At 63.9% G+C, this 14,660-nt stretch overlaps 4 protein-coding genes across 5 annotated transcripts in view; 3 read left to right on the forward strand and 1 right to left on the reverse strand.

The window, feature by feature from the left end:
• The window catches only part of SPATS2 (spermatogenesis associated serine rich 2), a 62,571-nt gene that overhangs the window by 1,822 nt on the left and 46,089 nt on the right, over positions 1-14,660 (forward strand). The window contains exon 1 of one of the 2 annotated variants that reach the window (XM_051774873.1): positions 11,129-11,133. The exons of the other annotated variant lie outside the window; for it this stretch is intronic. The gene's annotated coding sequence lies outside the window, so the exon portion shown is untranslated. Of the gene's footprint in view, positions 1-11,128; positions 11,134-14,660 lie in introns of those variants that run through there. 2 annotated transcript variants of the gene reach the window in all.
• Positions 3,460-4,957, forward strand: MFSD5 (major facilitator superfamily domain containing 5). The gene has a single exon (XM_051774876.1). The coding sequence runs from the start codon at positions 3,510-3,512 to the stop codon at positions 4,815-4,817; it is 1,308 nt and encodes a 435-aa protein (XP_051630836.1). The 5' UTR covers positions 3,460-3,509; the 3' UTR covers positions 4,818-4,957.
• On the forward strand, positions 5,958-10,944 carry LOC127464545 (zinc finger protein 776-like). The gene is given in 5 exon segments (XM_051774884.1): positions 5,958-7,338; positions 8,245-8,302; positions 8,850-8,964; positions 9,622-9,953; positions 9,955-10,944. Coding segments are annotated over 3 exon segments (939 nt in total). The 5' UTR covers positions 5,958-7,338; positions 8,245-8,302; positions 8,850-8,942; the 3' UTR covers positions 10,540-10,944.
• Positions 11,503-14,220, reverse strand: PFDN5 (prefoldin subunit 5). The gene is made up of 6 exons (XM_051774895.1): positions 14,085-14,220; positions 13,472-13,574; positions 13,136-13,167; positions 12,687-12,761; positions 11,953-12,058; positions 11,503-11,709 (listed from the first exon to the last, which is right to left on the reverse strand). Exons 1-6 carry the CDS (start codon positions 14,154-14,156, stop codon positions 11,642-11,644), a joined length of 456 nt encoding a protein of 151 aa, XP_051630855.1. The 5' UTR covers positions 14,157-14,220; the 3' UTR covers positions 11,503-11,641.

Raw genomic sequence — 14,660 nt, forward strand, 5'->3', positions numbered from 1 at the left:
TGCCCCATTCTCTCCCAGTCCTCCCAGATGTGTGACTGTGCACAGGTGTGTGTGACCCTACACACATGTCCAGGTGCACACAGATATGTCCAGGTTTGTGTGACCCCACACATACATGTCCAGGTGTGCCCAGGTGTGCAACTCCCCCCACGAGCAGACCCAGTCCCGAGGCAGCAACACGACTGTGTGTGTGATTGCACGCGTGTTCCCACCCCGTGGCGTGTCCAGGTGTGTCCAGGCTGCATTCCTGGGGCTTTGCACATGAAACACACCTGGACATGGACTCACATGTCACTGCATATATGACACACCTGGACATGTGACACTGCACATGTGACACACCTGGACGTGGAATCACATGTTCCTGCACATGGAACACACCTGGACACGTGTCACTGCACACGTGTGTGTGTCAACAGGGACCTGCACAAGCGTGTCAGGGCGGGAGGACACGTGAGGACATCCCCCCACGCTGACACACGTGTCCCCCCACACACGCGAGTAACCCCCCCCTCGTGCTTCAGTTTTCCCTGGGAGCCCCCCCGGGCTGGGGAGGGGTTGGAGTGGGGGAGGGGCAGGGATGGGGGGAGGGGCGGGAATGGGCTCATGGAAAAAGTTTTGGGTGGAAATTCCTCCCCTGCCCCTCCCCCCCACCCGCGCCTCAACGGCCCCTTTGTGCGGACCTGGCCCCGCCCCCACCGCGCCGGGACCCCCCGGGGGTCCCTTTACCCCCCCGTGTTCCCCCATGTCTCCCCCTCCATGTCCCCTCCCGTGTGTCCCCCCACGTCTGCCTCACTCGTGTTCCCCCAACGTTTGTCCCCCGTCCCCCTCCGTGTCTCCCCCATTCATGTTCCCCCCCTTGTGTCCCACATCGTGTCCCCCCATGTCCCCCTACGTCCCCATAACTCCGTGTCCCCTCCTATCCCTATGTCTCTCCATGTCCCCATAATCCCATGTGTCCCCCAATTGTGTCCCCTCCATGTCCCCCACATTCCCCGTGTCCCCCCGTCTCGTGCCCCCTGTGCCCCTCAATAACATCGTGTTTCTCCCAGTTCTGTCCCCCATGTTCCTCATGTCCCCCGTGCCCCTCATATCCCCCATGTCTCCAATGTCCCCCTTGTCCCCCCGTCCCCATGACCCCGTGTCCCCCATTGTTCCCCGTGTCTCCGTGTCCCCACACCCACGGGTTCCTCCATGTGCCCCCCCTCGTGCCCTGCGGCTCAGCCGCTTTTCCCGGTAAATCCCGCGTGGGGGGGGCCGGGGGTGGTGGTGGCAGTGCCACCGGGCGGCGGGAGGCGGGGGGGTGGCAGTGCCATGGGGCTAGGCTGGCCGCGACCCCGCTCCCGCCGCCGCGGGGGGACTCTCGGGGGCTGCCACCCCCTCCTCTGCCACCCCCCCTCGTGCTGCGCCCCCCCCTTCTGCCCCTCCCCGCTCTGCCCTCTTTGTTGCCCCCCCTCCTTCTGTGCCCCCTCCTCCTGCTGCCCCCCACCCTGTCCCCTCCCCTGGTGCCCTCCCTGGTGCCCCCCCCCGCCCGCCTGTCCTCAATGTCACCCCCTGACCTGTTGCCCCCAATGCCACCCCCCCAGCTGCCCCCAGTGCCCCCCTCCGCCCTGCCACCCCCCTCCCTGTGGCCCCCAGTGCCACCCCCCTCCCTGGTGCCTCCAGTGTCACCCCTCGCCCTGTTACTCCGTCTATTGCCCCCCCCGCTCCCGCCTGCTCCCAGTGCCACCCCCCGCCCTGTCCCCTCTCGTGTCACCCCCCCTGCTGCCCCAATTGTCGCCCCCCCTCCTGCCCCCAGTGCCGTCCTCCCTCCCGCTGCTGCCCCCCCCCGCGCCGCCCCCACACCCGCCCCCACCTCAGCATCAAGTGAGGGGGGTCCGCCCCCCCCAACTCCCCCAGGGACCCCCGGACCCAGCGGCCGAGGTGAGTAAAGGGGGGACTGCCCCCAAATTTGGGGAAACGGGGGGGGCAGGACTCGGGATGGGGTGGGGCAGGCGGGGGGTTTCCATTGGACTGGGGCAATTGGGGGGTGCGGGGAAATTGCACAGGGGGAGGTTGGAGCATTTCGAGGGTTTGCACAAGGACTGGGGCAACTGAGGGGGACAATTGCACGGGGAGGTGCACAAGTACTGGGGGTATTTGCACGAGGTTTGGGGCATTTGTACGGGTCTGAGGCAATTGAGGGGGTGGGGCAGTTGTTTGCTCGGGGGGAATTTGCTTGGGGGTATTTGCACGAGGACTTGGGCATTTGCACTGAGGATTTGGGGCAGTTCCATAAGGACTGGGGCAGTTGCAGGAGGGATTTGTGCTGGGGGATTTGAGGCTTTTGGGGCAGTTGCTCGGGGGTAATTACACAAGGTTTGGGGCGGTTGCTCGGGGTTGGGGTAGCTGTGGGGTGGTCGAGGCAGTTGCAGGGGGGTATTTGTTTGGGGCCGTGAATGTGTGACCCTGGGGGGGAGGGTGACCCCGGGGACCTCCCAGTGATCCCCCCCACGCGGCGGCTCGGTGTGACGTCATTGAGACGTCAAAGGGGTGACGCCACCGACTCCCTTGGGGGGGGTTATAGGGGTCCCCACCCCGAAGGGACTCCCCCAGACACCCCACGGTGGGAGGTACAGGGATCCCCACCCCAAAGAGACGCCATAACCTCCCCATGGGTTGTCTGGGGCGTGTCTGAAGGAGTCCCTTTGGGCTGGAGGGTCTCTATAACCCCCCAAGGGAAGGCGGGGGGGTCCCTACAGACCCCTAAGGGGCAGTGTTCCTGTGTCACGTGACACGGGCCAAGATGGCGGCGCCCATGGGGAGGCGGAAGCGGAAGTGGGTCCGTGGAGGAGCCGCCCGGCCGCTGCGACCTCGGTGAGGCCCCGGGGATCCTGAGGGGTGGTGGGGGTGGGGGGTCTGTGGGGGTCCTATGACAGGCCAGTGGGGTTGGAGGGTTCTGGGAGGGTCTGGCATGGTCCTGTGGGCACTATGGGAGGGTTGTGTTGGGGCCTGTGGGGGTCTGTAGGGTCCTATGGGGCCTCTGTGGGGCTGAGGGGGGCCTATGGCGGTCCAGTGAGGGATGTGGGGGTCTATGGGGAGCCTATGGGGCGTCTATGGGACCGGGAGGGCTCTGGGAGGGGTTAATGGGGGGTCCTATGGGGACATATGGGGATCTTATGGGGGGGCTGTGGAGCTGGGAGGGGGCTGTGGAGGGTCTGGGGAGGTGAGGGGGGCTCTTGGAGGATGTGGGAGTCTTTGGGGCTGTTTGGAGGGTCGGGCTTCCCATAGCCCCCAATGGGTGTCCTTGGGGTGGGGGTTCCTATAGCCTTCTGTGGGATGTGTGTGAGTCTGGGGTCTATAGCCCATCTGGGGGGTTTCCCTGGGGTTGGAGTCGCTAAACACCCACATAACACCTGGGGGGTCCTTTTAAGTGCCCCCCAACCTCTTCCATCGCTGACCCCCCTTTTCCCCCCACAGGCTACCCCTTCTCCCCCCTTTTACCCCTTTATCCCCCCCCCTTCCCCACGATGCTCCTGCTGCCCCTCAGTGCCCTCCTGCTCCTCCTGCTGCTGCTGCTGCTCCTGGAGTTCCCTCCCCGGAGCCCCCCCAGCTCCAACCCGGCATTCCAGGAATTCCAGCGGCGCTTCCACCTGGGATTCCTGCCTGCCCTGGCAGCTGATTGGCTGCAGGGGCCTCACCTGTTCCAGGTGTTCCGCAGCCGGGGCTTCCTGCAGACGCAGATTGCCGCCCTCTACTCACTGGGATTCGCCTCCAACTTGGTGTTCGGGCTCTTCTCCCACTTTTTTGTGGACCGGCTCGGCAGGAGAAGGTCCTGTGTGCTGTTCTCAGTGCTCTGCTCCCTGTCCTGCCTCCTGCAGCTCTCCCGGGATTTCCCAGCGCTGGCGGCAGGGCGGCTTTTGGGGGGCGTCGGCACCTCCCTGCTCTTCACCTCCTTCGAGTCCTGGTACGTCCATGAGCACCTGGAGCGCCATGATTTCCCCCGGGAGTGGATCCCAGACACCTTCTCCCGCGTGGCCCTTTGGAACGGGGTCGTGGCTGTGGCCGCGGGGGCTGTGGCTGAGCTGCTGGTGCTGGGGGGGGGGCCCGTGACCCCCTTTGTGGCAGCTGTGCCCTTCCTGGCCTTTTCTGGGATTTTTGCCGTGAAAAACTGGGATGAGAATTATGGAAAACACCGCTCCTGCCCCAAGGCGTGTGGGGAGGGGCTGCGGGGGCTGCGGGACCCCCCCGGGGCACTGCTGGGGGTGGTGCAGGCACTGGTGGAGGGTGTCATCCTCATCTTCATCTTCCTCTGGACGCCCGTGCTGGAGCCACTGGGGATCCCACTGGGAATCGCCTTCTCAGGATTTATGGCAGCAAGTGCTGTGGGATCATCCCTGTTCCGCCAGGGGGTCGTGGGGGGGCTCCGGCTGCAGCCCCTGCACCTCCTGACGGGGTCCGTCGCACTCCTGGGGGTCTCTCTCCTCCTCCTTGCCCTCCCCGTGCCCCCGCCCGGTGCCTTCCTGGTGTTCCTGCTGCTGGAATTCTCCTGTGGGATTTACTTCCCAGCCATGGGGTTCCTGCGGCGCCGGCTGGAGCACGGGGGGGCCGCGGGGGGGTCGCGGTGGCTGCGGGTGCCCCTGGGGCTGGGGGTGGCCCTGGCACTGCCGGCACTGCCCCCCGGGGAGGGGGGGGCACAGGGCGTGTTCGGGGGGGCGGCGCTGGCGGCGCTGGTGGCACTGGCAGCAGCCGGGGGGGTCCTGGCAGTGGCCCGGGGGGACCAGCGCCTGAAGGTGGGGGGGGAGGAAGGGGAGGGTGGGGTGGACACGGGGATGTGACGGGGACAGGGACATGGGGACAGGATCACTGGGATGTGACAGAGACACCAGAATGTGACAGGGACATGGGGACAGGGACACTGGGATGAGGACAGTGGCATCAGGATGGGGACAGGGACACAGCAGGCTGGACATGGGGATGGCACAGGGACACCGAGCTGGACGCGGGGATGTGACAGGGACAGTGACACCAGGAGGGGGACAGTGAGCTGGACACTGGGATGTGATGGGACACCAGGATGGGGACACTGGGATGTGACAATGACAGGGACAGGAGGACTATGACACCAGGCTGGACACCTGGATATGACATGGTCACAGTGTCACTTTGATGGGGACACCAGGCTGTGACTGGGACAGTGACATGGGGACAGCAGGACAGGGACTCAGGCTGTGACAGGGTCACAGTGTCAGCCCCACATGGGGCTGTGACTGGGACAGTGACACAGGGGCAGCCCGACAGGGACACTGTCACAGTGTGACCCCCGCTGTGACAGGGTCACTGGGACAGCACTGAGCAGTGAGAGGATCACGGGATCAGTGTCACCCCCACAACGGCCTGTGGGTGACAGGGACACCAGGACACCCCAGTGGTGACACTGAGCTGTGACAGGGTCACAGTGTCACCCCCACAACAGCCCGTGGGTGACAGTGATACCAGGAGACTCGATGGGGACACTGAGCTGTGACCAGGCCACCCCCACAACAAGCTACAGGTGACAACAACAGCAGGACATTCGATGGGGACACTGAGCTGTGATGGCGTCACGGTGTCACCCCCGTGATGGGCTTCATGTGACAGTGACACCAGTGTCCTCAGCAGGGACACCAGGCTGTGACAGGGCCACGGTGTCACCACAGTGGGCTGTGGGTGACGACACCGGGACACCCCGGTGAGGACACTGAGCTGTGATGGGGTCACAGTGTCAACCCCCAACCCAAGGGACCATGGAGGGGCCATGGGGACACCGGGGTGAGTGTCCCCCCCCCCGGAATGGCCTCGCGGTGTGCACGAGGAAGGTCTATTGATGAATGAATAAATTATTTTTTAATAACCCCCCCCCCCCAAATCGAGGTGTTTGTGAAGGCCCGCCTGGGTTTGGAGTCACGTGGAGATGGGGGGACACAGCCCCCGGGGACACTGGGGACCTCCCCCCCCAAACCTGTGTTTGGGGGGGCACCAAGCCACTGACCCTTCCCAGTTCAAACCTGTGACTCCCAGTCTGCCCACATCCCCCTCAGTTCAGACCAGTGACTCCCAGTTCAAACCCTGACTCATTCCCTATTTCCAACCATTTTTAATTTCCAAAGGGGGGGGGCAAAAGACGCACCCCCAAAACAAGAGGGGGGGGTCGCAGGGGTTTGGAGAGTGCAGGGGACACCTCAAAACCCCGATCCCACAACCCCACCATCCCATTATCCCACAGTCCCAAAATCCCTCCATTCTGGAATCCCAAGATCCCTCTGGCTCCTTGTGTAATTCCAACCATTTTTAATTACTGGGGGGGGACAAAAAACGCACCCCCAAAACATGGGGGGGGTCTCGGGGGGCGCAGGGGACTCCCTAAAACCCCAATCCCATTATCCCACAATCCCCAAACCCCTCGATCCAATTATTCACCCCTCGGGCTCATTTTTAATTCCCGGGGGAGCACAAAACACACCCCCAAAACAACCGGGCAGGGGCTCAAGGCTTAGGGTGCACAGGGGACACCTCAAAACCCCGATACCACAACCCCACCATCCCGTTATCTCACGATCCTACTGTCCCTCTATCCTGGAATCCCGAGATCCCTCCGGCTTGTTGTGTAATTCCAACCATTTTTAATTCACGAGGGGTGGGGCGCAAACCACACCCCCAAAACATTGAGGGGGGGAGTCTCAGTGGCTTGGGGGGTGCAGGGGACCCCCCAAAGCCCCAACCCCGTTATCCCACGACCCCAACCCCCCCAGTCCCATTATTTCCCCCGCCGGCTGTTGCGTAGTTCCAACGTTTTTAATTCCCGGGGGGGGGAATGGGGGGCAGGAAACGCGCGGAGCCGCCGTTACACAAAGCAGGAAAGGGGGGGGGGGGTATTGTTTGGGGTGGGGGGAGGGGGCGTCCTCTCTTTCTCCCCCTCCTCACCTCAAAGCCCCCGACTCAAAAAATCCCGTTTAATTTCCCATCCGGGGATTGGAAAACTCCCCCTTCCTCCCCCAAACCCCCCCGTAATTCGGGTGATTCCTAAACCCCCTCCCCGGCTTTTTGTCCGGGGGGGTCACGGGTGGGACACCCTCAATTTTTGGAAGTTCCCCCCCTTTTTCCCGAGATTTTCCCCCCTTTTTCCCCCCTTTTCCCGTCGCGTATCCGGGGAACGGGATGACGGGACCTTCCTGTTCCCGGCCCCGCTCCCGCCTCGCTCCCGGGGGCTCCCCCCGAAACGACCCCCCCGGACCTCCCGCACCCCCGAGAGCCCCCCCAAAATCAGCCCTGGAGCCCCCCGGACCCTCCGGGATCCCCGAGGAACGAGGCCCCAAAGGGGTGAGTCGGGGGGCGATGGGGGGAGGTTGAACAGCCATCTTTGGGGCGAGAGGGGGAAGAGGATTGGGGAACATTGGAAGACACCCCCTCCTCCAAATTTGGGACACCCCCGTGTTGGATTTGGGGAGGGGGGAGGCGACTGGGGGAGACGAGGGGGGGCGATGGATGGGGGCGGGGCGAGGAAGGAACGGTCGTTTTGGGGTTTGTAAAGGCGGGGGGAGGGGAGTGGGGACCCCTCGGAACATTGGGAGACCCCCTCAAAAAAAATTTGGGACCCCCCTGTGTTGAATTTGGGGCGGGGGAAGGCGATGGGGGGGCGATGTATTTTGAGGGGGGGGATGGGGCTGAACAGCCATCTTTGGGGTTCGGGCAGAGGGGAGTGTGGACCCCCCGGAACATTGGGAGACACCTCCCCCGTAACTTGAGCCCCCCCGTGTTGGATTTGGGGTGGGGGAGAAGATGGGGAGGGTGATGGATTTGGGGGGGGGGGAAATGAGGCGCCGTTTTTGGGGTTGTGAAGGGTTGGACCCCCCGGAACATTTGGAGATTCCCCCCCTCCCCAAAATTTGGGACACCCCCCCCTCCGTCTTGGATTTGGGGGGAAGGGGCGCGTTGGGGGGAGGCAGTGATGGATTTTGGGGGGGGGATGAACATCCATCTTTGGGTTTGGGGGGGAAGGGGAGTGAGGACCCCTCGAAACATTGGGAGACTCTCCCCAAAATTTGGGAGATCCCTGTGTTGGATTTGGTGTGGGGGAGGGCCCTGACCCCCTCAGTGATGTTACAAGACCCCTTTTTCCCCCCTAAATGTGGGTGGGGGGCTCAGTTCAGCCCTGTTTCCATGGGGGGGGTACAAGGGACCCCCCTGGGACCTCCCTGTGACCCCTCCCATCCCCCTTCTCCCCAGATTTCGGGAGCTGAGTCCGGAGCAACCGTAGGACCCCCCAAGACCCCCCAAGGAACAGGTGAGGCGGGGAATGCAGGGCACAGGGGGAATTGGGGAGGGTGCAGGGGGGTTAGGGTCACATTTGGGGGGGGCACAGAGAGATTGGGGGTCACTCGGAGGGATTTTGGGGGGACAAATGGATTTGGGGGGAAACAAAGGGATTTGAGGTCACACAGAGGGATTTGGGGGCACAGAGGGGTTTGGGAAGCACAGAGATTTAGGGGGGCACACAGAGGGGTTTGGAGGGGAAAGAAGGGATTTGGGGTCACATTTTGGGGGGCACAAAGGAATTTGGGGGGCACAAAGGGATTGGGGGGTAGCAAAAGGATTTGGGGTCACACAGAGGGATTTGGGGGGCACAGAGGGATTGAGGAGGGGCACAGAGGGATTGGAGGGAGCAGCCCCTCCCCAAATCCCTGGATTCAGAGGATCCATCCCCAGCACAGCAGAAAATGGGACACAAAAGGTCCTTTGGGATTTGGGGGGGGGGGGGTTCTGGGGTCAGTCGGGAGGGGGGGGTGTCCCACGTGTGTTTTGGGGTGCTCAGGATCCCCGTTTCCCCCCAGGCCCCCCAAACCCCCCCATGGAGCAGGAGGAGCCTGAGGTGGTGGAGCTACAGGACTCGGACGAGGGGGACGAGGGGGGGGGACGAGGGGGACATGGTCAGGAGGGTCTTCATCGGTGAGGGGGGACTCCAAAACTGGGGGGGGCTCCAGGCATCCCAGGAGGGGGGTATGGGCAGTTTTGCGGGGTCTAGGCACTTCAGGATGCACTTTTGGGGTGCAGTAGGTACCCAAGGAGGGGGGGTACAGTGACTTTTGGGGGGCTCCAGACACTTTTGGGGGTCTCCAGGCACCTGAGGAGGAGGGTAGAGCCCCTTTTGGGGTGTAGTGATCATTTGGGACAGGGGGTACAGTCCCTTTTTGTGGCACAGTAAGGGGGTACAGACCCTTTTAGGGCATTTGGGAGGATTACAACTCCTTTTGGGGTCTCCAGACTGCCTGGAAGGGAGTACAGCCCCTCTTGGGGGTCAGTGAGGGCCATTTTAGGACACAGTGCCTATTCCTGGGGGGGTACAAACCCTTTTGGGGTCTCCAGGCACCCTGGGATGTGGGGTACAGACCCTTTTGGTGTACAGTGACCATTCCGGGGGGGGTTACAACCCCTTTTGAGGTGCAGTGACCATTTGGGGGGTACAAACCCTTTTGGGGTCTCCAGCCACCCTGGGTTGGGATACAGCCCCTTTGGGGGGGGCAGTGAGGGGGTTACAGCCCCTTCTAGGGCACAGTACCCATTCCCGGGGTCAGTACCTCTGTTTGTTGGTTCCCCTCCCTCCAGCCGATGACGGGATCGTGAGCGAGGATGAGGAGGAGGAAATTCTGCCGCAGGAGATCATCCAGACCGTGATCCCCCACAGCCCCCTCTGTCCCCCCGCCCCGCGGGCACCCCCGGGCCCCTCCCAGGGCGGGTCCGAGGAAGGGGGGGGGCGCCGCGGGGGGGGTCGGCAACGCCCCTTTATCTGCAACGAGTGCGGGAAGAGCTTCAGCCACTGGTCGAAGCTGCTGCGGCACCAGCGAACCCACACGGGGGAGCGGCCGAGCACCTGCGGGGAGTGCGGGAAGAGCTTCTCCCAGAACTCCCACCTGGTGCAGCACCGCCGCACCCACACCGGGGGAAAAGCCCTACAGGTGCGGCCACTGTGGGAAGAGCTTCTCCTGGAGCTCCAACCTCATCCAGCACCAGCGGATCCACACCGGGGAACGGCCCTACGGCTGCTCCGACTGCGGGAAGAGCTTCACGCAGAGCAAGAACCTCATCAAGCACCAGCGAACCCACGCGGGGGGGGCGCGGCCACGGAGAGCCCCCCAGTACCCCGGGAAGCCCCCCAGGGCGAGGGGGGGAGTCCTCGGGGGTGGAGGGGGCAGAGGAGGGGGCTGGGGAGCCCCTGATCTGTGTGGAGTGCGGGGAGAGCTTCGCCCGCAGCGCGGCACTGAGGAAGCACCGGAGGGGCCACCTCCCGCTCTTTGGGCCCTGAGGGGACACGGGGACACCATGGAGGGGACACACGGACAGTGGGACATGGCCCTGCCACTGCAGAGGGCATCGGCTGCTGTTTGGGACATGGGGACACACAGACAGGGGACAGATGGACAGTGGGACACTGCCCTGGCACCGGAGGGGGCACTGAGGGCTCTTTGTACCCCAAGGGGACATGGGGACAATGGTCAGGGACACACAGACAGAGGGACACCATGAATGGGGACACACGGACGGGGAACACCTGTGGCTCTGCCCTGGGCACAGCTCTGGGCACCTGCCACTCCTTGTGCCCTGAGGGGACACAGGGACTGTGTGACACCATGCCAGGGGACATACGGGCTGTGCCACAGGCAGGACATGGGGACAGGGCTGGGGACACACGGACAGTGCCACACACAATGGGACACGGTGTCCCCAAATTCCTCCATGTTCCCATGTCACCTCAGTGCCCCCCCGGACTCCCCAGTGCTCCCAATGTCCCTGTCGGTGCCAGAACCCAAAGCTGTAAATAGGGGGGGAGGGGACACAGACACAAGAAGGGGGGACCCCCGGGGGGGGTGGTGACATCGGGACCCCCCTGTGGGGGAGGGGAGGGGGGGCAGGGCTGTGAATAAAGTTGTGTTTGGGGGACCTGGGGGTGTTTTTTGGGGGAGGAGGGGGCAAAAATGCCCACGTGGGGGGTGGTAAAACTTGGGGGGGGGGGGGGGGGGGCAGCAAAAAGTCCCGGGGAGGGGAGTTTTGGGGGGTTCGGGGGTTGAGGGGGGGGGGCAACAGGATTTTGGGGGGGGGCAAATGGGGGCCCCAAAACCGGGAGGGGGCTGGGAGGTACCCCAAAACACAAGTAGGGGGGGTCAAGGGGGCCCCAAAACCTGAGAGGGGAGTTGGGGGACCCCAAAACTGGGAGGGGAGGTTGGGAGGCCCCAAAGCCAAGGAGAGGATCAGGAGAGCTGGGGGGTCCCAGAACTGGGGAGGGGGAGTCAGGAGGACCCAAAAATAGGATGGGGGTCAGGGGGGGGCCACAAGAGCAGGAAGGGGGGTCCTAAACCCAGGAAGAGGGTACCCCAAATTGTGTGGGTGCAGGTGTGGCAGAGCCCCCCTACCCTAGTAAACCTCCCCTGTACCTCAAGACCACCCCCAAAGCCCCCCAGCCCCACTCAAAAACCCCCCCAGGACCCCCCACTCTGTCTCTCCTTTATTGGGGGTTGGCAGCAAAAGCTGCTACAAAACGGGAGGGGGGATTTGGGGGGGCTGAGGGGGCCGGGATTTGGGGGGGCCACCCCCTCGAGCCCTCCCGAGGATGAGGAGGATGAAGGGGGGGTCACGCCTTGGCCCCGCCCGGGGCCGCCGTGAGCTGCTGCAACTTCTGCGTCATCATCTCCAGAACGGCTGCGGGAGACAGGGGGGTCAGGGGGGACCCCCAAACTGGGGGGACCCCAAAACCCACAGCGAGGACACTGGGGACAGGGGGACCCCAAAACTGGGGGGTGGACATGAGGGGTCAGGGGACCCCAAACCCCGGGGGGACCCCAAAACCAAGGGGGTTGGGGAGCATTGAGGTTCCAAGCCCTGGGGGAGTCGGGGGTCTGTGGGGGGGTCCCCCAAAGCCGGGGGTCCTGGGGGGGTGCCCACCCTGTTTCATGGCGTGTTTCTCCTGCAGGGCCGGTTGGATTTTCTCCATTTGCCGCGTCAGGAACTCGATTTTCCGCTGGAAAAACGCCCGGGCGGCGTCGGCGGACTGGGAATGGGGGATGGGGATAGTGGGAAAATGGGAATGGGGGGAGTGGGGATAATGATGGTAATGGGGGGATAATGGGAATAATGGGGATAGTGGGAATCGGGGTAATAATGGGAATAAATAATGGGAAGAATGGGAATGTGGAGAAACGGGGGTTGAAAAATGAGGGTGGGAATGGAGGAAATGGAAATGGGGAGGAATGGGAATATGGGGAAAATGGGAATAATGGGAATAGGATAAATAGGAATGGGAGGAATAATGGGAATGGATTGGTGGAGAAGAAGGTGGGAATGGGAATGGGAGTGAGAATGAGGGGGGATGGGAATGGGGGAGAAATGGGATGAGAAAGGAGGTGGGAAAGGGGGTGGGAAGGGGAGAAAAAGAGGGATGAGGGATGGGAAGGGGGGAAAAAACCAGGATGAGAGCAGGGCAAAAAAAACCCCAAACCCCCCCAGACTCCCCACCTCCAAGACCCCCCCAAAACCCCCCAGACCCTCTCAGGGCCCCCTCCCAAGCCCCCTAGGAGCCCCCACCGTGCCCCTCAAAGCTCCTCAAAACCCACCCCAGCCCTGCCAAGACCCCCCAAACCCCCTCCACACCCCCCGAGACCCCAGGGCCTCCCCCCCACCTTCTCCACGTAGTACCCAGTGCCCACGTCCACCAGGACCCTCCTGACGTCCGAGAGCTTCCCGGGCACGTACATCTGGGGGGGTCAGGGAAAAGGGGGCACAGAGGACAAGGCAGGTCTGGGGAGGTCTGGGGGGGGGTTCCAGGAGGGGTTTGAGGGGTCTGGGGTGGGGCTCTGTGGGAGTTTGAGGGGTCTTGGCAGGGCCGGGGTGGGTTTGTCTGGGGGGGCTCTTGGGGGCCTGAGGGAGTTTGGGGGGGGGGGGGTCAGGGAAAAGGGGGGTCCTGGTGGGGCACAGAGACACCTCCACCCAAAGAGAGGGATCCGGGGGGGTCAGGGAAAAGGGGAGTCCCAGAGAACAAAGGGAGGGGCTGGGAGGCACAGGGGGAGGCTCTGGGGGGCAGCAGAGCCTGGGGGGGGCACAGAGACCCCCGGAGGGGGGCAAAGGATACAGAGCTGGTGAGAGGCACCAGCAGGTCCTTCCCTGGGGAAAACGAAGAGGGGATCAAGGGGGGGCTGGGAAGACCCCCTGAGACCCCCTACAGAGACCTAGGACCCCCCAGAAGCCCCTCTGGGACCCCCTGTGATCCCAAACAGTCCCCAGGACCCTCCTGAGCCCCCCCCCCGCACCTCCCTGAGCCCTCCAACTCTCCCAAGGACCCCCCTGAGACCTTCCCAGGCCCCCCCCAAGCAGCCAAAGCCCTCTGTGCCACCCCAGCCCCCCTCGGGATCCCCTGTACCCCCCCAAGGGCCCCCCCTGAGGCCCCCCGGGTTGGGGCCCCCCTTACCCTCGTTGCCCTTGTTGAGCACGTTCAGACACTCCTTGGCCTCCACAAACTTGGTCTGGACCACCTTGAGCTGGGCCAGGGATGAGGAGAGAAACTCCACCTCCTGGGGGGGCACGGGGGGGCTTTAGTGAGGCTCGAGGGTCCCCAGGGCTGGTGGGGGAGCAGAGAGGCCTCCCCCAGAGCCTCACCAGCCCCCAGGAACCCCCGATCCCAAAGCTCCCCATAACCCGTCCCAGCCCCCTGTAACTCCCCAGGACCCCCCAATTCCCCCACACCTGCTCCAGCTGCCCCTTGAGCAGCCCCAGCTGGGACCCCCCAGAACCCCCAGAGCCCCCTCTGATCCCCAAAGCCCCCCAGCCCTCAGGACCCCCTCATAACCCCTCTTAGACCGCCATAACCCCCCAGGACCTCCCAGCCTGCTCCAGCTGCCCCTTGAACAGCTCCAGCTGGGACCCACAGACCCCCCCCAATCCCCAAAGCCCCCCACCCCCAAACAGAACCCCCCCACGACTCCCCAAACCAAACTCCCAAAGCGGGGGCGGTCCCATCTTACCCTCAGACCCCGCCCCCCCCCGATCCCAACACCCTCCACAGCCCCCCAGGCTCCCCAGACCTGGTCCAGCTGCCCCTTGAGCAGCTCCAGCTGGGGCAGCCCCAGCTCCCCCACGCTCACGGTCTGCGCCATCTTGGGCCGCCCCGCCCCACGACGCGCCCTGGCGTGAGAGCGCCCCCTGCTGGGCTGGAGGACCGACAACACCCCGTCCCCACCACCCATACTTATGAGAGACAACGCCCCCTGCCGGGCTGGAGGACTGCGGGGGGGCGTCCCGATGCCCACCCCCCCCCGGGAAAGGGGGGGGGGTTAATGCCCCCCTCCCGCCCCCTCCCGCGAGAAGGGGGGTCCTAAAGTTCCTCCGCGAAAAATGGGGGTCGTAAAGCCCCCTCCACTCAAGAGAAAGGGCGATCCAAGGTCTCCCACAGGGAAAAGGGGGGTCCAAGGTGCTCCCCAGAGAAAGGGGGGGATCCGACCCCAGAGAAAGGGGGGGATCCGACCCCAGAGAAAGGAGGTCCGAATGCCCCCCCCAGGGGAAAAGGGGGTGTCCCTAATGCTCCCCCCAGGAGAAAGGGGAATGGTCTTAATGAGAGACCTGGGGGGACCCAGGGAAACTTGAGGGGGCCAGAGAAACTT

Source organism: Manacus candei, unplaced genomic scaffold (assembly GCF_025592945.1).
Source record: "Manacus candei isolate 608988 ecotype Guabito, Panama unplaced genomic scaffold, ASM2559294v1 h1tg000233l, whole genome shotgun sequence".
Lineage (NCBI taxonomy): Eukaryota > Metazoa > Chordata > Aves > Passeriformes > Pipridae > Manacus > Manacus candei.